General features: G+C 35.1%; 1 protein-coding gene across 3 annotated transcripts in view; it reads left to right on the forward strand.

The window, feature by feature from the left end:
* Positions 1–24283, forward strand: part of stol (voltage-dependent calcium channel subunit stolid) — a 1833618-nt gene that overhangs the window by 880475 nt on the left and 928860 nt on the right. For all 3 annotated transcript variants that reach the window (XM_069828334.1, XM_069828336.1, XM_069828335.1), the window contains exon 3: positions 18761–18871. In XM_069828334.1, coding sequence (XP_069684435.1) covers positions 18761–18871 — 111 coding nt within the window. The remainder of the gene's footprint in view (positions 1–18760; positions 18872–24283) is intronic.

Consider the following 24283-nt stretch of genomic DNA (forward strand, 5'->3'; position numbering starts at 1 on the left):
GGAGTTGAATGTTGCATTATCACAATACGTTAGAATTTATTAATCTTCAACAATTTAAGTATCTCTCTTCAGAAAAAAGATCAGCACATTGTTGATATATTGAATAAATTACGGGATTTCAGTCGTAAACTTACACTTTTCGTAAGTCAGTTTAGGGAAGGTAATATGGCTCACTTTCGAACGACAGAAACGGCTCGTGATGAAGACATGTTAAACGATTATGTGCAAATATTAATTGAAAATCAAAATGGGTTTCATTCTAGGTTCCAAGATCTTGTCTTAATTGAAAAGAAGTTTCAAGTTGTCATAATAATTTCCTTCAACACCAGTTGAAATAGTGTCATACGATTTATAGGTCGACTTGGTTGGCGCAGTTGGTATAGCGCTGGCCTTCTATGCCCGAGGTTGCTGGTCCCATTCCGGGCCAGGTCGATGGCATATAAGTGTGTGAGATCGGCTCATGTCAGTAGATTTACTGGTATGTAAAAGAACTGCTGTGGGACAAAATTCCGGCACACCGGCGACGCTGATATAACCTCGGCAGTTGCGAGCGTCGTTACATAAAACATGACATTTAACATTTAACGATTTACAGCTTGAACTTACTGACCTTCAATGTGCTTCAATGTGACTTAAGGTCTAAAGACCGTTTTGAATAATACTACTAGCCTGGTTGAGTTTTACAAGACTAAACCTCATCAATAATATCCACGACTACACAAACTGTCTGTGCAAATGATTGCTATGTTTGGCTCAACATTTATATTTGTGACATGTTTTCTATAACCAACTTTAATAAAGGCAGGCATCGAACATATGTAACTGATGTTTCATTACGATCAGTACAGTTCCTTTCAGCTGCTAACAGCATAAAACCCCGTATTGATGTACTGATACTTAAAAATATAACGAAATGATATTCTATATTTAAGTAGCTATAGAATTTCTATTATTTCTGTAAAATAAATATTTCTTTATTAATTAATAATAGTCCAAAAAAAATTTGTAAACACTGAACGGGAATTCATTTCGTGAATACTCGTACTAGTACTTACTTTTGTGTACATTTTGTACGAGATCACTCCTTCTTCCATTCCACCCTTATATAGAGCGAAGCCAATATCTGCGTTCCGCTCGCAAGCTCTGAACCGACTCGGAGAGCGCAAACCTTGTGCAGGCCTGTTCTAAAACATTCGTGTTCCTATTCTAATCCCAATTCCGTATCTTACACGAGTTTCTACAGCTTTAGCATTCATACTGGAGTCCTCATCGTTTTTATTAAAATTCTGTGTCTTAAATAAGTTTTCGAAGATTCATATTCATACTAGGGTGCTCCACATTGTTAATCAAATTTTTTATCTTGTAAACTTTTCTAGAGCATTCATCTAGACTCTAAGAGAACTTCACAATTCTTGTACGGGCTTATAGAACTTAGCATCCACATTGTCATTGTCCACATTTCTCCCCTTTCTGGTTCTTGTAACTAAACCCTTCCTATCCATTTTTGAGTCAGGCATTGCTGTACTAATTCCGTACATAGTAAATTATTTTAGGATCTTCGTATCCATGTTCGGAAATTCCACATTTTTATCCTAGTAGTCTACTGTCCCTCGTAAATGTTTATAGAGCCACCTTTTCAATGTTATGACATCTCGGATTGTTATCTCAGTTCTGTCCTCTGTACAAGTTTTCAGACTCCTATACTAATGTTAATATTTTCAACACTCGTGTATCAGTTTCGCTCCATGTCCTTTTAGAATCACTTTAGTAACATTTCGCAGCGTCATCCCGTTTAGTTATCTTCCTCATGGAGGTTTCCAAAATCTTGTTAATTTCGTTGGATTTACCCACAATATTATCCCAATTATAACATCTGTATCTAGGATCTTCCGCGTTTAATTGTAGTTTGTCCCTTACAAAAGTTTCAAAAATGTTTACAGCATTACTAAGGATTTCCTTTTCCTCCTTTCTGCATACAAGGTGTAACAGATCGAATGTTACAAAATCATAGGTCGTGTGTAGAACACTAATACAAACGATTTTATTCAGTATATAGTGGATTAGCTCATCATGTGAGACTCTTAAATTAGTCGTCCCGTCTTAGGAGGCCTTAGCCCTTAATAGAACACAGAAGACTAATTATTTAATTAATATTAGTATTCCGTGTACTGTTTCCTATCAGAATTCACTAGTATTAATGAGCGAGATATAAATTATCGCTGTTACAGTAATATGCTTTATTTTTCACTACGAACCCTTTCAGAAACTATGCAAATCGGCTGTTTCTCTTGTCTACATACTATGTACGTTTCTCTAGAAATTGACTATCTTGAAAATATTTGGACTACTGGTCTTCATAGACAACACATTGCTGGATTGGTATTACGTAGGCGGCTCCTTGACGGGTAGGTGCAGTAGCGGCACAGAAGTGGCGCAATTATGAACGATGCTCTACTGCATCTACTGCATTGTTTCCAAACCTGTGGTTTCCGAACCCCCAAGGGAGTTCGCAAAATGTATTTATTTATTTATTTATTTATTTATTTATTTATTTATTTATTTATTTATTTATTTATTTATTTATTTATTTATTTATTATTTTGCGAATAATTGTAACATAAAATATAATATATACAGAAAAACTTTAGCTCGCTCCTGAAAGAGCAGAACTCGTGCTCAGGGGCGGATTCCTGAATTGAAATTAATAATTATAAAATATGATTTGTCTTATATCTACTGTGCAATTGAATCGGTGAGTTGGAAAAGGAGTCAAGTCCATTATTTTTCAAAATGGCGTTTATTGGCGATACCTGACTGCTATGTCTGTACCCATCGTTTGGTATAACAAGGGGTCATGTCCCATCCACAGAAGTGTGCGTTAGATTAGTATTGAGTTGGAGAAGGGGTCATGTCCGGAGATGACCCTTTTTCGAAGTATTCCATGGTAAGATATTAGGTGTCGCACATGTCACGGAATTGTGTAGGGCTATAGTCATAACTTCCATTTTGTTTTAAACTGTTTTTGGCGCCTGTTGTGTTAAGCTCAGTGAGTGAAACTTGCCTGGTGGAGAGTTTATTAGTCGATAACAATGAGTAGTGACAATGATACATCCAGCAGTAATGGAAATGTGTTACGGCGAAAACGTCGACGTCGCGATGTGATAAACTATTCATCGTACAAGAAGAAAATTACACAAGTTAAAGGACAACCTTTCACAATATCTAGGGGGAAACATATCTCACCTCGCAAGACTGGGTCTGACTGTTCGTAAATACTTGTTTATGCTATTGACGCGTAACACTAGCGGATTGGTTACTTTATTAGTTATCACACGTATCACTTATCCACTAGAGATTATGTTTGTGTACGTGTCGTGTTTTACTTATAGATGTCAAATGAGATGCTTTGATGCATTTTCCAGTGAACAAAAAACGCAGATAATTAGCAGAATCAATGAATGTGACAACAAAAATGATCAAGACTCGTATTTACAATGCCTCATTCAATATCACGCTGTTGAAAGACACAGAAGCCGGAATAAAACAACAGAATCTATCCCAAAACCCAAGACATATTCCTATGAATATTATGTGAAGGTGAGCGGTGAAACAGTGAAAGTATGTAAAGCAGCATACATAAACTTACACGGTATTTCAAAGAAACGAGTGGAGCGTTTGCAAAAGCTGCTGGTTCAAGATAAATTGCCGAAAGATGAACGAGGTAGAAGTGCCAGTTCCCGACATAATGCCATACCAGGAGACATTTTCCTCTCAATCCATGACTTCATAAAGTCGATTCCTGTGCATGATGTGCATTACAGTGACACAAAGAAGTACTATTTTTCAAGCAATTTGAATATGAAAATTCTGCACAACATGTTTATCACGAAAAATCCTCAGAGTGGGGTGAAATATGACTTCTTTGTGAGGTGCATGCATGAAAATTTCAACATCGGGTTAGGGCAACCGCAAGTTGATGTTTGTGGCTACTGTGAAGAAAGGAAGACAAAATTGCGGAATCCTGCATTATGTGATGCAGTGAAAAGGGTTGCTGCTGGTGAACTGAGTATTCATAATCGTAGAGCAAAGAAATTCTACCACAAAATGCAGGAAGTTCAGCAATTGTGCAAAGAAAGAGACGATGTGGCAGGCTTTGTCTTTGATTCTTCTGCTACCACACATTCCTGTCCAAGAGATTTTCTACTATCGGCAGCTGAGGGTGTACGAATTTTGTGTTCATAATTTGAAATCGGGCGAAGCATACATTTATTCCTACCATGAGGGTCTTGTACTTGTTTGTTGCACTGCATAATGGAAAACCTAACTTCTGATGTGAAGCAGTTGTATTTGCTTGCTGATAACTGCCCTGGCCAAAACAAGAATCATACCGTTCTTCGATTCTTGCTAACAATGACGCATCTTATTCCAGAGTTACATTATTGCATTCCCGTGCATGGTCACTCATTCAATGCGTGTGATCGAGACTTTAGTGTCGCAAAAAGGAAAATAAAACGAGAGGACAGGATATATACTCCAGAGGAGTATGAAACTTTGATACGTTCATCGGGTCAGAAGAATAACTTCAGAGTCATAAACCTGGAAACAGAAGATATTCTGAACTTCAAGTCGTGGTGGCCAAACCACTACAAAAGGAATGTTACCTCAGTTTGCTCTTATGGTAGCAAAACAAAAGTAAAGTTTCAGATATCTATGTACAGCCACTTCACTTTCCGTTGCGATTGTCCCGGAATCATTGAAGCCACCACATCCATTGATGACCTCTCTACAATACAGTTTTCACTGCTCAAAGGAGAATGTAACGCAGATCTTCCAGATCAAGAAGCATATAGTGAACCTGTTCCAATATACAGGAAGAAACTAGATAATGTAAAGGAAATTCTGCAATACATACCTGACGAGCACAAACCATTTTATGACAGTATCTGCCAGTGGCCAGCAAAAGATGGAGAAGATAAAGATGACTGAAATATACTTACCATTGTCTGCATTTGTGACTGTATTTTGGGTACATTATGAATAAACTTGTATGCACAAAACACTCTTTCATTGATATCTAACGTACGAAACATACAGCCTTGCATAACATGATCATTCCCCTGCAAACAGATGGCTAGTGGCCTCATCAATGTCATAAAGTTCGAAAAGGGGTCATCTCCAGCACGTTTAAACTGGATTACTGACCACACTCAATGTCTAAATTAACTTGTAATAGTGTATATTGTTTCACCCTGGAACCCATTGCTTCGTAGAAACTCCACGACACCATGCTTAAACCCTTTGTGTAGTAAAACAGTTTTTTGTCTCTCCTGAACAATTTACTTTTCAGAACATGACCCCTTTTCCAACTCAACGATTCAATTATGGTATACAAATTTAAATTTACAATTTTTCAATTTTTATATAATCCATATATAACTTTTTAAATTTAATACTAGAACTATTAGAATTGACAAGATTAGGATATTTAAATATAAATTTGTTATATATTCTTGGGCCTAAATTACTACTATGATTAAATAGTATAACAGTGTTGCATTTTGGTTCAAACAATCTTAAAGGATTCATACCTTTTGTTTCATAACTATGAGAATACAATTCAAAATTATTTCGGTTTTTATGTATGAATTTTATTAATACAATATAATAAATTTGTCTTACGTTAAGTACATTAAAGTCTAGAAACAAATTTTGACATAGAAAATCATTAGGTTTATGAAGACATATTTTAATTATTTTCTTCTGTAATAAATAAAGTGGATTAAAATTGGATTTAAATGAGCTACTCCATCCTATAATTCCATGCATAATTATCGATTGAAATAAAGTTAAATATATTGTACGTGATAAACTTATTGACAAGTAATTCCTCAATAAAACAAAATAATATACTATTTTACGTAATTTATTACAAAGGTAAGTAATGTGTTGGTTCCATTTTAAATGATTATCGAAAATTATGCCTAAATACTTAACGTCAGAGGACTCTTTAATAATCGGACATTTACACTGTATAAGACAACAATAAGAATTATGTAATTTAATACTTAATGTAGATGTAGGAGGTTTGTTACTTTTTTCAGATAATGAGAATGGAATAATTATGGTTTTAGTTTCGTTGATAGAAAGATAATTTATGTCAAGCAATTTTTTTATTAATTTAAGTCCATTATTTGAATTATTATATGCATCATACCAGGTTTTTCCACCAAAAAGTAAAACTGTGTCATCTGCATAAGAATAGTGAACACCATTGTATTGTTGTAAGTGAATTTTTAATAAGTCATTAATATATATTAAAAATAGAATAGGGCCTAGAACTGTGCCTTGGGGAACACCTATATTAATAATTGAAGGTTCACTTGAATAATTGTCAATTTTCGTTATTTGAATTCTGTCGTTAAGATACGATTTTATTAAGTTTAAAGCATTACCATTGATTCCTAATAAGTTTAATTTCTCAATTAAGATATCATGTTTCACTGTATCAAATGATTTTCTTATGTCCAGGAAAATACCAATACATTTGTTACCTTGATCAAATTCTCTAACAATTTTTTTTTAGTAACTTGATATATTGCACTATCTGTACTCAATTTTTTTCGAGAACCAAATTGATTATCACTTAATATATTATGTTTATCAAGATAATTCATTAATCGAACTTTAGTACATTTTTCTAGTAATTTTGAAATACATGAAAGTAATTATATTGGTCTATAATTGTTCGTATATCTTTTGTCTCCTGTTTTAAAAATAGGTTTCACAATTGCATTTTAAAATTTATTTGGGAATTTGCAATTTAGAAAACATAAATTAAAAATATGAGTTAGAGGTTTGGCAATATAATTTATAACCATCTTAAGTTTTTTAGCACTTATGTTATCAGGACCAGGTAATAAATTATTTTTTAAAGTTTTGGCTATATTGATTATTTCGTCATCTGTTACGGGGTAAACAATTACTGAAGTGACATTGCTAAGAAAATTGTTATTTTTTATAGACGATACAATATCCAAGCCAATTTTTGTAAAATACGAGTTAAATTCTGTTGCAATATGTATTTTATCACTTGAGATTAAAACATTTCGAGAAAGAATATCATTAAATTGTTCTTTTTTATTTACTTCAATATTTGCCGCTTCTCGCACAGTCTGCCGAAACATTTTAGAATTATTGCTATATTTTTCTAATTTGATAGAGAAATATTTAGCTTTCGCTCTCTTTATTAAGTTAGATAATATGTTACGAATTTTTTTAAATTTATTTTTTTAAATAATATTAAATGGTTCTTTTCTTAATTTGCTTGGAAGTTTGTCTTCGACAAAACTTTTGCGTAATGGCGAGTTTCAAGGTTAGGTCTATTATTGTTTCCTTCATTTCTGCGGCATTGTCATAATAATAATAATAATAATAATAATAATAATAATAATAATAATAATAATAACAATAATAATAATAATAATAATAATAATAATCTTTCAATAACTTGCATAATAACTTGAAATTCACACAAGAAATTGAAGTCAATAATATGATTCATTTTTAGACATCGTAATAAAAAACATAAAAATAGATTAGAATTTAATATTTACAGAAAACCCGGAACCACCAACCATAGTATTCCCATAAATTCAGAACATCCTACTGCACATAAACTAAGTAACTTCAATTACATGATTAATAGATTAATACAATTTCCACTAAGCAAAAACAATTACAAGAAAGAATATAATAAAATAATACAAATAGCCAACGAAAATGGTTACAGTACTAATTTGATTAAGAAATTAATAAATAAGAACAAAAGGAAAAAATAACTAAGCAATATATCTACGTTAACAAAACAAAATAATACCAACAGAAAATATTTCAGTTTAACATATAATAAATATATATCTAGTAAATTAGCTAACTTTTTAAAAAAAGAAAATATTTACATAGCACATGAACTAACTAATAAACTCAATAACAATGTAAACAATAGACTTCAAGAAGTTAATAAACTCCACAATAATGGTATTTACAGATTGGAATGTTTTACATGTAAGGAAAAATATATAGGACAAACCAAAAGAAATTTCAAAATTAGATACAATGAGCACATTTCTGATTTCAAACATAACCGTAAGAAATCCACATACGCATCCCATCTAATAGATACTGGACATGAATTAGGCCCAACACATAAAACTTAAAAATATTAAAATCAGGAATAGATACTAAATTGATAAATTCTGCAGAGGAATATTATATTGCAAAACAGATTCAAATAGAGAACAGCAGTCTTAATGAAAATTTGACTCAAATCCGGAATCCCCTGTACAACCTCTAACCCCATCACTACGCAATATCCTTCCGCGTTAGTTGTTTACACGAACACACACTTCCCCCGCGTCATACTAGCTACGGTTCCAACAGCAGCAGGTCGTCTCACGTTTACGTAAGTACGTCCATAATTTAGTCTTCCAATTAGTTTTTCAAATTCTTCAAAATTTTTATTTATTTATTATTTCATTACAGATAACTACTTCAAACATAGGATGTTTTATAGTGATCTATATAGTTGCCACGTTCAAATGACGTGAGTACTTTCAATTATCCAATCCGATTACACTTTTACATTTGATAATTCCTATTTCTATTTGGTATTTATTTATATATTTCAGACATTATTCATCACTCATTGGACTCTACTGAACAAGAGTTCCACAGAATATTATGAAGTTTAATTACAACACTACGTGGTTTTAACATTATTTTAATTTTATGACCTGTAATATTACATTTTAATTATGGAGATGTTTTGTACATCATTAATCTTAAACAGTTTATCTACCACCAATGTAATGGCTACACTATTTGATATTGAGATATTGTATAATTGTGCCTGAAGATGCCTGAATGGGCGAAAACGTTTGCAATTTGTAATTCATATATATAAAACTTATTGACCATATAATATAAGTTATTATTTTACATTGATTTGTCATTTGACTGAGTAACAAATATTATATTGTGTTTATCTATATTAATTGACAATCTGAATATTTTCATCATCCTTTCTAAGTTAATGGAAAGTGGAAGTTTGAAAAGGAAACAGGGTTTAACAAAATCGCAATTTAGTGTTGTGTCAACAGGTCATTCAGCTTCTAGTGATGTGTGTCTATCCGACAAAAGTGAACCCTGTGTAAATAAAAGAAAGGACGGTGATAATTACATTAGGTTTGGATTTTCATATATAGGTGACAACGACTGTCCAAGATCACAGTGTGTTGTTTGTGGCGACATTCTTGCTAACAGTAGCCTCGAAACTTCTCTACTTAAACGCCAATAGAAACTATAGACCCCACCTACGTAAACAAATCTGCTGAATTTTTTTACACGAAAAGCTAACGAGTGGAAAAATGATGTAACTACTTTTCTATCCGCTGCAAACAGTGACAATGAGAATGCTCTTCAAGCGTCTTATCGCGTTGGCTACAGAATTGCTAAAACTGCAAAACCTCATTCAATAGCTGATGATTTAGTGCGACCACGTATCAATGATGTAGTACAGTGCATGCTTGGAGAATCTTTCACAAAAATAGTCAATATGGTACCATTGTCCGACAATACGATCAACCGCCGGATTAAAGACATGGCAAATTATGTTTAAAATAAAATTTTGGAAAGAGTTCGTGCCAGTCCTTCTTTTGGGATTCAACTTGACGAATCGACTGATGTTGCCAATTTAGTCAATTTGTTACTTTTCGTCCGTTATATTAATGGGGAGTCTGTAGAAGAAGAGCTACTATTCTACAAACCCTTAAAAGAGAGAACTACGGGAGGAGATATATTTAAGTTAACCGACGAATACTTTCGCGAAAATTCAATAGAGTGGACTCGCTGTGTAGGCATTTGTTCAGATGGTGTGAAATCTATGACACGGTATAATGCTCGGTTTTGTTGCCAAAGTGAAATCGGTAGCGCCGAGCGCATCTTGGACACATTGTTGCATTCATAGACAGGCTCTTGTTTCTAGTATACGCACGTCCGATGGATTGAAATGTGTGCTGGACGATGCAGTGAAAATAATTAATTTTATTAAGGCTCGCCCTACATATTTCCGCATCTTTGCAGTACTTTGTGAGGAAATGGGAAGCATTTATAAGTGTTTATTGTCTCACACTGAAGTTAGGTGGCTATATCGAGATAGAACTATTTCCAGACTGTATGAGCTTAAAGACGAAGTATATGTTTTTCTCACCAGCCGTGCCTTTCACCAAGCAAAGTGCATGGAAGATGAAATCTGGTCTCAGACTTTAGTTTATTTGGCAGACATTTTCTCAAAAATAAATTAATGGTTCAAACTTATCTCTCCAAGGGTCAAATGTAAACGTTTATATTGTGCAAGACCATATCGAATCATTCATTAAAAACTTAATTTTTGGGAAACGTGTTTCAATAGCAATCAAACTGAGTTCTTTGGTGCCGTTCACGACTTCCTGGTGGAAAATCATCTTTCTTTGGACGAAAATATCAAGAACATGGTTAAAGAACATTTGAAGGGACTTGGAAAAACTTCCAGAGAATATTTCCCTACTATGTCCAATAATAACAAATGGATTCGCAATCCCTTCGAAGAGTCAACAATTTTAGAATCCACATTAAGCGTAGATAAAAAAGAGCAGCTTCTTGAAATTTCCACTGATTTTGAGTTACAGAAAAGTTATAAATCTTTGTCATTAATTGGTTTTTTGGTTGATTTTAAAGGAGTTCCCAGTGTTAGCGAAAAAAGCCATATTACCCTTTTCATCCACAGAAACAGACTTTGTGCTGAAAGTGATTAGAGACTTCTGTGGTTCCTGACTTCAAAACTCTGTGCCATGGAAAGCAGACGTAACCTTCTCACTGAATTCCAAGGAAGAAGTGAGCAATCACAATGAAAACTTGTATTCATTATTACAACTGGGCCTACACGTTGTGTAATTTTTAAGCCGTAACTAGTATTTTAAATATTAAGGGTTAAGTTCATTTAAGGTTATTAAACCTTTTGCTTGAAATTACATTTTATGCATGTTTACTGTATGTATATTTAAAACTCAGTGGTTCACCCAATTCAGATCGTTCTGGAAGGGGTTCGGGAGTCGAAAATTTTGGGAACCGCTGCTCTACTGCACTGAACTTCCTCGAGAGCTGTGTACATCTTCGGCAAAACATAATATGATTTTTCTTATATTTTTCTCCTAGAATTTGTAAATTCTCAGTATTTCAGGAAACTTCACAGAGGCAGAAGATACTGCGAAAACATAACACAAAACGAAACTATCTATTTCGATAATAAGACAAATGTCTAATATACTGAAAAGATGTCCAGTATAAACATGCATTGCTGTTTTACTTGGTTAGTTAACAACTCTGTTTCAACGACTGTGTTATTTAGCGTCGATGGAGATGTTATTTGGCGAGATGAGGCGAGAATTCTTCGTAGAACAACTAATTTTTACTTTTTGTCTTGCTCCGAAATAAAAATAGGTGAATATTACTAATATGTGTGCCCTAAATCTGAATTTAAAATCCGAATTGCCCCATGATGTACCATTTTCCGAGGAAAGTGAATTGAATTTTTTTATGAAAAAACTTCTCTTTTTTATTTTTCACTACTACAGATAAAATTACAATAGCCTAGGGATTCAAAATAATAATGCTTCAAACATGTGTACTGGAAACAAAAATGATGTTACATGGTTTAAAAAACAAGAAACAGAACAACAATAAAAATATTTAATGTGTATAATGAGAAAAATCTTGGAATTTGTACTTACTTACTTACTTACTTACAAATGACTTTTAAGGAACCCGAAGGTTCATTGCCGCCCTCACATAAGCCCGCCATCGGTCCCTATCCTGTGCAAGATTAATCCAGTCTCTATCATCACACCCCACCTCCCTCAAATCCATTTTAATATTATCCTCACATCTACGTCTCGGCCTCCCTAAAGGTCTTTTTCCCTCCGGTCTCCCAACTAACACACTATATGCATTTCTGGATTCGCCCATACGTGCTACATGCCCTGACCATCTCAAACATCTGGATTTTAAGTTCCTAATTATGTCAGGTGAAGAATACAATGCGTGCAGTTCTGTGTTGTGTAACTTTCTCCATTCTCCTGTAACTTCATCCCTCTTAGCCCCAAATATTTTCCTAAGCACCTTATTCTCAAACACCCTTAACCTATGTTCCTCTCTCAAAGTGAAAGTCCAAGTTTCACAACCATACAGAAGAACCGGTAATATAACTGTTTTATAAATTCTAACTTTCAGATTTTTGGACAGCAGACTGGATGATAAGAGTTTCTCAACCGAATAATAACACGCATTTTCCATATTTATTCTGCGTTTAATTTCCTCCCGAGTGTCATTTATATTTGTTACTGTTGCTCCAAGATATTTGAAATTTTCCACCACTTCGAAGGATAAATCTCCAATTTTTATATTTCCATTTCGTACAATATTCTGGTCACGAGACATAATCATATACTTTGTCTTTTCGGGAGTTATTTCCAAACAGTTCGCTTTATTTGCTTCAAGTAAAATTTCCGTGTTTTCCCTAATAGTTTGTGTATTTTCTCCTAACATATTCACGTCATCTGCATAGACAAGAAGCTGATGTAACCCGTTCAATTCCAAACCCTCTCTGTTATCCTGAACTTTCCTAATGGCATATTCTAGAGCGAAGTTAAAAAGTAAAGGTGATAGTGCATCTCCCTGCTTTAGCCCGCAGTGAATTGGAAAAGCATCAGATAGAAACTGACCTATACGGACTCTGCTGTATGTTTCACTGAGACACATTTTAATTAATCGAACTTGTTTCTTGGGAATACCAAATTCAATAAGAATATCATATAATACTTCCCTCTTAACCGAGTCATATGCCTTTTTGAAATTTATGAATAGCTAATGTACTGTACCCTTATAATCCCATTTTTTCTCCATTATCTGTAGAATACAAAAAAACTGATCAATAGTCTATCTATTACGCCGAAAACCGCACTGATGACACCTAATAATTTCATCTACGTACGGAGTTAATCTTCTCAAAAGAATATCGGACAAAATTTTGTACGACGTCAACAAAAGTGATATTCCTCGAAAGTTACCACAGTTGGTTTTGTCCCCCTTCTTAAAAATAGGTACAATTATGGACTCCTTCCATTCTTCTGGTACAATTTCCTTTTCCCAAATAGCAAGTGCAAGTTTATAAATTTCGCTATATAATGCACTTCCACCCTCTTGTATTAATTCTGCTGGAATTTGATCGATACCTGGAGACTTGTACTTTTTCAGATTTTCTATCACAATTTCGACTTCAGAAAGTGTGGGTTCGGGTATAAATGGCTCAGCAGTTTGTATTTCAATTTCGTCCCGAACATTTCTATTTGGCCTATGTACAGCTGTCAAAAGAAAAAGTGGCCGCTCTCCTGAAAAAAAGTTCCCTTCGTGTACCTTCGCTACAATTCGGAGACAGGCGATGTTACATGTTGTTGGACCATGTTGCCTGATATCTACAGTTATAATTGAAGTATACTGTGTGTTATTCGATAGCATAATGGTAGCGTTCAGGCCTCTTATTCATGAGGTCCTGCGTTCGACTACAATCTCCTGCTTTTTATGTCCATTTTTGTTCTGTTTTTGAGAAAGACAAACTATACATAATGGCTCCTTTTCTCTTTTATGATTATTTTAGTAATTAACATCAGGTTCATTATTATATTATGCCATGACTTTATCACTATCATTATGATATTGTGGCTGCAAATGGAAAGAAAAAAGATTTTATTCTCAATAAAATATATTTCGTGGCATAAACATAACAAATTTACTGGCGTCGGCCTTAAAGCATTCAAACAATTAAGCGTTCAAAAAACAAAACAAAAAGCCACAATTCAATATTTAGTCTATCTTCCTCTTATCTCGATCATCTTGCAGTCGAGTGGGCATGGAATTGACTAGTCTTTGCAAATAGCGACTGTTCTTAGACACGATATTCCAATCATTCTGAACATACATACATAAATGTTCTGTCCATGGGCAGGTCTTTCATTGCTAACCCAGCAATCTCCAATCTTTCCTATTTTCTGCCTTCCTCTTAGTCTCCGCATATGATCCACATATCCTAATGTCGTCTATTATTCTTTTCAACCAGAGACCCAACCAAATCCTTTGTCTCTTTCTAATCAGTTTCAGCATCATTCTTTCTTCACTCACTTTTTCAAACACAATTTTATTTCTTATTCTGTCTGTCCACTTCACACGCACCGTTCTTCTCCACATCCACATTTCAAATGCTTCAATTCGTTTCTCTTCATTTCGTCGTAATGTCCATTTTCCTTCCCCATACAATGCCACACTCCACACAAAGCATTTCGCTAGTCTCTTCCTTAGTTCTTTTTCCAGAAGTCCGCAGAAGATCCTTCTTCTTCTATTAAAAGCTTCCTTTGTTCATGTTTGAAGTTTTTCTTGGGAAGGATAGGCCTAAATGCGGTAACGTCCCGTTGCTTTCCGCACACCAATATCTCTTTCGCATCTTATAAAATTCCAGGGGGCCCAAGCGTGGAGATGAGGAGAGTGGATTTGACTAATTGGTCCCTCCGGACTTCACCGAAGGTCACGGCTAGGGTTAAATATTAATTCTATCGGGATGTTTGACCCGGTCAGAGACCGGGAAATCTCAATTAGCCTTTGCCCCCCGCATCCTGGACTAGCATCTACGAATCATCAGAAAATCTTAGAGTGTGATTGGGCCAATTTTTCCGAAAATGTTTCCACACTTTTGCCCTCGTAGCTCAGCGGACGAACGTCGGAATTTAGATGTCAACGTCTCACGTTCAATTCCTCGTTAGTCCTTTTCATTTTATTGTGGTTCAAGATAGTATAATGTAATAATACAAAAAGAAAAACTAATACTAGTATTATGCAACTGGATTTTTCCAAACCTAATATGACATTTATGTTATTTATATCGCTAAAAAACGATTACAATATAAATAACTTGAATATTATTTATACAGTATCACTAAAGAACGATAATACAATATAAATGATAAATATCGGTTTGTTTAAATAATATTTTGCGAAAGAACAATAACAATATAAATAACTTGAATATTGTTTTATAATGCTAATGAAGGAAAACAGAATATAAATGATAACTTGAATATTATTTATATCGCTAAAGAACGATAACAATATAAAAAATCGTGAATATTATTCATATCGGAATTTCACAGATTTATTACAGATGTATTTTAGAAATTGTAGAAGAATAGTAATTAGTGACAGTGTCCTATTTATTCTTCTTGGAGCCAAATTTGTAACTTTTAAAAGTGTGGTTACTATGTTGATGTGTATGTGTTGTAACGGATGCTTGATTTGTTATGTGTGTGAGTCAGTTATGGGATGCTTGATGTCGTCGCAATGTCGTAATTATAGTTTGATTGTGTTTGTGTGGCTATTGTGTATTAATTTATGATGTATGGTACGGAAAGCTGGATATTTGTGTTATAGAAGTGTTACGTATGTGTGTTGTTAATGTTTTTGTATGTTACAAATTGATACCTGATATTTGTTTTGCAATCGCAATGGCTAATTAACGGATTGTTTATGTTTTGTTTACATCGCGTAAGCTAATTTAATTTTCTTTTCCATTTCTCTTCATGCTTATCTTTTTTGTGTATAAAACTATAGCCCTAACATACATATGTAAAATAGGGCTAACCCCCATTGGAGATACAATAATAATTATTATTCATATCGTTATAAAACAATAACAAAATACAAATGATGACCTGAATTTTATTCATATCTCTAAAGAACGATAACCTAATATAAATAACGTGATATCCATAAAGAACGATAACTGGATATAAATGATAATTTGAATATCATTTACATTGCTAAAGAACGATTAAAAAAATAAAATGAAAACTTGAAAAGTGCCCGAACCCACGACCTTTGAATCATTAAACAAGCACTTGACCGCTGGTCTACGAGGCGCAGATATGGAACACTTTCATAGTTCCGGAACTCCTTGTACAAACACATTCATCGTGTAACATCGCCGCGACCCGAAGTGGACTTTGAAAATATTCGCTGTTCACGAGTGCGGCCACTTTTTTTTTTGACAGCTGTATATTTAGTAGTTGCGCAAAATAGTTTTTCCATCTGTTTAGGATTGATGGAGAGTCTGCAAGCAAGTCACCATTCTCATCCTTAATCACGTTTACCCTTGGCTGATATCCGTTCTTAAATTCCTTTATACCATTATATAAATCTCGAATGTTTTTATTCTTACTATTTGTTTCTACCTCATTCAGTTTTTCCTTCAAGTAATCTCTCTTTTTATTCCTAAGTGTACGACTTGCTTCCCGTCTTTTATTGAAATAATTATCTCTCTTCTCCTCAACTGGATCCTGTAAGAATTTCAATTTTGCCTGTTTCCTTCTATCTACTGCAATGGAACAATCTTCATCAAACCACGGTTCCTTTTTCTTAGTTTCATAATAACCTATGCTCTACTCAGCTGCAATTTTGATACTATCTCTGATATTTTCCCACGCGCTATTAACATCTAATTCTTTCTCAACTCCGTCGGAACTTTCTAAAGTGGCAAACCTATTCGAAATTTCGACCTGATAATTTTGCTTAGCTGCCTCGTCCTTTAATTTCAAAATATTGAATTTAGTAATATTGACTTGTTGCTCTACTCGCTTGGCTACGATAGTCTCTCTCTTAATTCTCCAATCACCAAATAATGGTCAGAATTACAGTCTGCACCCCTGAAAGTTCGAATATCTACTAAACTAGTATGTCTCCGTTTATCTGTCAAGATGTGATCTATTTGGTTGTGTGTCAATCCATCTGGAGTAGTCCACGTATATTTATGTATATCCTTATGGGGGTGGAATTTGTACTTAACATTTAAAAGGATTTTCTGGATGACTTCCGTTTATAACTACACCCGGGACTGTCTTTTACAAGAAAGCAACAATAGTACGCAAGTATGCTGGATGATGATCTTTTATATTGCCTTTCCATTTCAGATATTTCTTTATGAAATTTTTCCCCATGCTCATCGCTTATCGTTCAAGGTTAGGAGGAAAGAAATCCAAATGAGAAAATAAGGTGTATTTGAGAGACAAATTACACCCCATTTTCTCATATGTACATAACATGGGTTCAACAAGTTCGATGTAGTTGTCTGCCCTAAAATTTCCAAGGAAATTTAAGCAAACATCTTTGAAAAAGCGCCATGACATTTTTTCTGTAACGGAAAATTTTTTCCTCAAACAAAGAGTCAGCCATAACTTTTGCGAATTTGCAGACCGATGAAAATGCCATCTTTTAATTTGTCCTCACTCAAATTGGTAAACTTTTCTTTTAAATATTGAACATCACATCCTTGTTTGTTCAATGCGTAGACTTCACTTTGAACTGTTATGAAAGTTACTGAGTAGAAGGGACCATTATCTGTTTGTTGATTAGAAGTACAAAAGAACATGCCAAGAACCATAAGAAACTGTAAATAAGTCATAAACCCATAAAATGCATTTTCGGTTTACTACACCCAACCCGCGCCAGATGCATGTCGGAAAGTGGAATCATAATCTATCTTAAAAACCTTACGTGATAGCAAGAAAAGAGATGCATTTTCGTAGTCAGCGCTCACCAAACCATAAGGGTCACATTGTTTTAAGTCGAAGCAAAATTCTTGTTGTTTAACGTTATATGACAATCGACTTATGGTTGGGGAAAACCTCCGAAAAAATCCAACCAGGTAGTCAACCCAAACGAGAATCGAATTGACGCCGAGCGCAACTTCGGATCAGTAGGAAAATGCGCTACAGCCTGAGATACGCCAGTGGCTAATATGCATTGTTGTTTTAAAAGTCAACAATCACTTATCAACAATGAAGAGCTTAATAAAGGCCTATTACTGTACTGCACACTGCTAGAATCCTGGACATATTCTATAAATGTGGTTTGTTTTTCATCAATAATATGTTGCATTTATGAATGTTAAATAAAATTGTATGGCATTGATTGTATTAATGATTTTATTAATAAGAACATTACCTGATCGTCCTGTTCTCCCCAACCTTCATTTGTTATGTTTTTAAGGGAATATTCTGCCCAATTAAGAAAGGAATTTATGTTTCTCTATCTTGAGAGCCAATTTCAATTCCACAGACATATTGAAAAATTACAAACAACGACAGCTACACTCGGTAAATGCAGCTTTCAAAGTAACAAATGTGCTGCCAAGCTGCATACCGAAAATATGGTGTATCGGTACTGCGCAAGCGCCGACCCATGTTGGTTCGACATGCAGAGCACTTCCCAAATGTAGCTATGTCATACGGAGCTCTCTGTACCAACCCGTCAGGGAGCGGCTGTACAATACATCCAACTTCTTAAATTATTCCACTGTAAGCAAGGCAAAGGATATAAAATAATGTACTGGGCTTGCTGCGACTCCTTCGGGCAACCCTATTGTTCCCAAATAATAGGTCTGAATATTCACACTCTGCCAAATGAGTGGTACCTCGGTGTAACATTGCTAAGTAAATATTGTTTGCATTAATGTCTTATGATCATCATTTTATAATATTCGGTCTGAAACACTAAACAAATTTGTTCTTCCATACATTTTTCGGTTGTTGAAATTTAGCGTTTTAATATTTTGTTTCTTGTGTTTCAGAAATATCACGATTTGGACGTAGAAGTGTCACGAAAAGATGGTCTTATTCTCATTAGAGAAATGGCTGCTGAAGTGAAGAACATGATGGACATAAAAATGAACGCCGTCATGGTGAGTCACTACTGATGCTTACTTACACTTACAGTAGTGTTGGGCCTAGCAAAGAGTTTAAATGGTTCCAAGATAAGTATTCAACATCTTCCTAAATTACTCTGTGAGATATCGCACATGGATAACAATCATTTAACCAGTATCAAAGGGAATATCTATTTTGTGAACATTCAATATCACATATTATTTCAATGTACCGAAGTACATATGATATTTCCATGCAGATATTCTGCGTCATCATACGATGGAAGAGTAATGGAACGGAGAAAAATTCTCTCCGGCGCCGGGACTTGAACCCGGGTTTTCAGCTCTACGTGCTGATGCTTTATCCACTAAGCCACACCGGATACAACCCCGACGCCGAACAGAATCGTCTCTGATTGAGTTCCAACTCTTGGGTTCCCTCTAGTGGCCGCCCTTTGCACTACGTCATAGATGTCTATGAACATCGGACCGAAGTCCACACATGTGCTCAGGTGCACTCGTTATGAGTGACTAGTTGGCCGGGATCCGACTCTTCCATTCAATATCACGTTAATATCTAAAAAATTCTTAAATCTGGTACCATTTCTCATCAAATTGAGCCTGATATTCGTTGCTAGCTCCTTCATGAAATACGAATACTTATAATATAACAAATATTATTTCACTTTTTAAATTAATTAATTTGACTTGAAGTTTGTTGACTCTACTGAAGAACTCGTTCTAGATAAGGAACATTTCCTTTCTTTCTGTCCAGTATTTGATTTAACAGGAACAGGGTTAGCTACTTCACATCTAGAAGATATCGAAAATTGTGTACTTAATATGAACAACTTTGGAGAACAAGATTATGATAATGGTGCCAACATGATTGGAAAGAAAAAATGAGTGTAAACTATAATTCTACGGACTTCAAGAGAAAGTGATATTAACGGCCAGAAACTCTACGATGAACTAATCAATTTACAGGCAGTAGTGAATAATGACAACATAGAAACCCTCAGAAAATCTTTTAATTTAATTTTGAAACATAACATGGTGGACTGGTTTGCCAACAGTTGGCTATGTCTTAGGATTTTGTTGTCTATGCCTATCTCAATGGCAAGTGGAGAGAGCATAGCTTCAGTAAGTTAGAATTAATAAAATTATATATTTGCGCTCTAAAATGAGCCAGGACCGTTTGTCAGTTGAGACTACCATCTCGTCTGTAGGGGAGGTCGGGGCAAGTTCGGCATTAGGGGCAACTTCGTCGTAGCATTTGTTTCGAAGACCCGAGAAAATAAGGGCTTGTTCAGAGGGTAGTGTATTGAGAAAGCATGGCCACTTGCTATGAATAACGCTTGTGTGGTATGGAGAGATAGTTGCAGATCTGACAGGTAAATATATTTCTTTAACTCATGGCTTATTGTAATTATGATTTTGAATGTCTTAAAGAACCCGTAACGATAACATTGACGATATTACTGAGTGGAGTCATTACTTCGAACGACTAAATCTGTATAAGACTATGGGCTTGGCAAGTTGTTTGCAGGCCCCTAGTAAGGGTACTGATTAATAATTTTTTTCTTGCCAAATGGGGTAACTTCGGCACTAAGCTGCCGATCTTGCCCCATGTGAAAGAGGAAGAGGATAGTGTTTCTGTATTGTTTGTTAACTGTATAAAATGAGTACTTATAACATTTAAAGTAATTTAAAGCAATTATTTGAAGGTCACTCCAAAAGTAATGCACAATATTTGAAAATCACATTTTTATCTTACAGATAAACTATTTTCACAGAACGTAGATACATCCTGTAGGAACAAAATGTCACTTTTCCACATAATCCCTGTTCCTTTTAACAGCCTTATTCCTCATTGGAAAAAGGGGCTGTATATCTACAAGATAAAAGTTTGGACGACCACGTTTGAGCCACTTTTTAGCAGCGTGCACGAGGGAGTCATCTTCAATACTCATACCGCGAAGAGATTCCTTCAGTTTACCAAAGAGATGGTAATCGGATGGTGCCAGATCAGGACTGTAAGGCGGCTGTTTCAGTGTAGCCCATCCAAGTTTTCTGATCTAGTCTGTGATCTTGTGACTGACATGTGACCGTGCTTTGTCGTGCAATAGAAGAACATCCTGCTTCTCCCAATGTGGTCTAACATGACCTTGAAGTTTTTTCAGAGTTGCCACACACACGTCAGAATTAATAGTGGTTCCGTGTGGCATGATGTCCACAAGCAAGAGCAGTACTGAAACGTAAAACACAATAGCCATAAATTTTTTTGCTGAAGGCGCAGTTTTGAATTTCTTTTTCATTGGTGAATTTGCATGATACCACTCCATTGTCTGCCTCTTTGTCACTGGTTCAAAATGGTGGAGCCATGTTTCCTCCTTTCACGATTCTTGCAAGAAAATCATCTTCACTATTCTCATACTTACTTACAAATGGCTTTTAAGGAACCCGAAAGTTCATTGCCGCCCTCACATAAGCCCGCCAGCGGTTCCTATCCTGTGCAAGATTAATCCAGTCTCTATCATCACACCCCACCTCCCTCAATTCCATTTTAATATTATCCTCACATCTACGTCTCGGCCTCCCTAAAGGTCTTTTTCCCTCCGGTCTCCCAACTAACACACTATATGCATTTCTGGATTCGCCCATACGTGCTACATGCCCTGACCATCTCAAACATCTGGATTTTAAGTTCCTAATTATGTCAGGTGAAGAATACAATGCGTGCAGTTCTGTGTTGTGTAACTTTCTCCATTCTCCTGTAACTTCATCCCGCTTAGCCCCAAATATTTTCCTAAGCACCTTATTCTCAAACACCCTTAACCTATGTTCCTCTCTCAGAGTGAAAGTCCAAGTTTCACAACCATACAGAAGAACCGGTAATATAACTGTTTTATAAATTCTAACTTTCAGATTTTTGGACAGCAGACTGGATGATAAGAGTTTCTCAACCGAATAATAACACGCATTTTCCATATTTATTCTGCGTTTAATTTCCTCCCGAGTGTCATTTATATTTGTTACTGTTGCTCCAAGTTATTTGAATTTTTCCACCTCTTCGAAGGATAAATATCCAATTTTTATATTTCCATTTCGTACAATATTCTGGTCACGAGACATAATCATATACTTTGTCTTTTCGGGCTTTATTTCCAAACCGATCGCTTTATTTGCTTCAAGTAAAATTTCCGTGTTTTCCCTAATCGTTTGTGTATTTTCTCCTAACATATTCACGTCATCTGCATAGACAAGAAGCTGATGTAACCCGTTCAATTCCAAACCCTGCCTGTTATCCTGAACTTTCCTAATGGCATATTCTAGAGCGAAGTTAAAAAGTAAAGGTGATAGTGCATCTCCCTGCTTTAGCACGCAGTGAATTGGAAAAGCATCAGATAGAAACTGACCTATACGGACTCTGCTGTATGTTTCACTGAGACACATTTTAATTAATCGAACTTGTTTCTTGGGAATACCAAATTCAATAAGAATATCATATAATACTTCCCTCTTAACCGAGTCATATGCCTTTTTGATATCTATGAATAACTGATGTACTGTACCCTTATAATCCCATTTTTTCTCCATTATCTGTCGAATACAAAAAATCTGATCAATAGTCGATCTATTACGCCGAAAACCGCACTGATGATCCCTAATAATTTCATCTACGTACGGAGTTAATCTTCTCAAAAGAATATTGGACAACATTTTATACGACGTCAACAAAAGTGATATTCCTCGAAAGTTACCACAGTTGGTTTTGTCCCCCTTTTTAAAAATAGGTACAATTATGGACTCCTTCCATTCTTCTGGTACAATTTCCTTTTCCCAAAGAGCAACTACAAGTTTATAAATTTCGCTATATAATGCACTTCCACCCTCTTGTATTAATTCTGCCGGAATTTGATCGATACCTGGAGACTTGTACTTTTTCAGATTTTCTATCGCAATTGCGACTTCTGAAAGCGTGGGTTCGGGTATAAATGGCTCAGCAGTTTGTATTTCAATTTCGTCCCGATCATTTCTATTTGGCCTATGTACACATAGTAGTTGCGCAAAATAGTTTCTCCTTCTGTTTAGGATTGATGGAGAGTCTGCAAGCAAGTCACCATTCTCATCCTTGATCACGTTTACCCTTGGCTGATATCCGTTCTTAAATTCCTTTATACCCTTATATAAATCTCGAATGTTTTTATTCTTACTATTTGTTTCTACCTCATTCAGTTTTTCCTTCAAGTAACCTCTCTTTTTATTCCTAAGTTTACGACTTGCTTCCCGTCTTTTATTGAAATAATTATCTCTCTTCTCCTCAACTGGATCCTGTAATAATTTCAATTTTGCCTGTTTCCTTCTTTCTACTGCAATGCAACAATCTTCATCAAACCACGGTTTCTTTTTCTTAGTTTCATAATAACCTATGCTCTGCTCAGCTGCAATTTTGATACTATCTCTGATATTTTCCCACACGCTATTAACGTCTAATTCTTTCTCAACTTCGTCGGAACTTTCTAAAGTGGCAAACCTATTCGAAATTTCGACCTGATAATTTTGCTTAGCTGCCTCGTCCTCTAATTTCAAAATATTGATCTTAGTAATATTAACTTGTTGCTCTACTCGCTTGGCTACTGATAATCTTTCTCTTAATTCTCCAATCACCAAATAATGGTCAGAATTACAGTCTGCACGCCTGAAAGTTCGAATATCTACTATACTAATATGTCTCCGTTTGTCTATCAAGATGTGATCTATTTGGTTGTGTGTCAATCCATCTGGAGAAGTCCAAGTATATTTATGTATATCCTTATGGGGGAATGTTGTACTTTCGACAATTAAATTTTTCGATGTGGTAAATTTGAATAATCTAACTCCCATTGTTACTACTAATTGCGTGTAGGCTCTCTTTTCCAATAGTTGGTCGAAAAATATTCTCCCGTCCTACTTTAGCGTTGAAATCCCCCATTAAAATTTTCATGTGATATCTAGGGAACTGATCAAAAGTATGTTCCAATTCCTCATAGAAGCTATCCTTTATATGGTCGTCTTTCTCTTCTGTAGGGGCGTGAGCATTTATAACTATGATATCGCACCATCTACCTTTAAGTACTAAATATGATAACCTGTCACTGATAATTTCGACCTGTTTTATTGCTGATTTTATTCTTTTATGAACAAAGAATCCTGTTCCTAATTGGTGATTATTGTTTCCTTCCCCATAATACAACACGTAATCTCCTATTTGTGATATGCCATTCCCATCTAACCTAACCTCTTGTACTCCCACAAAGTCTATTCTATATCTAGCTATTTCTTTTGCTACTGTTGTGCGACCGTCACTTGCGTCGCAATGATTGCTAGCCGGATGGCTACTGCGTTCATGTTCTGCTCTTTCTCGTCAGGATTTCCGACACCACCATTGTACACAACAATGGAAAA

Source organism: Periplaneta americana, chromosome 6, assembly GCF_040183065.1.
Source record: "Periplaneta americana isolate PAMFEO1 chromosome 6, P.americana_PAMFEO1_priV1, whole genome shotgun sequence".
NCBI classification, from domain to species: domain Eukaryota; kingdom Metazoa; phylum Arthropoda; class Insecta; order Blattodea; family Blattidae; genus Periplaneta; species Periplaneta americana.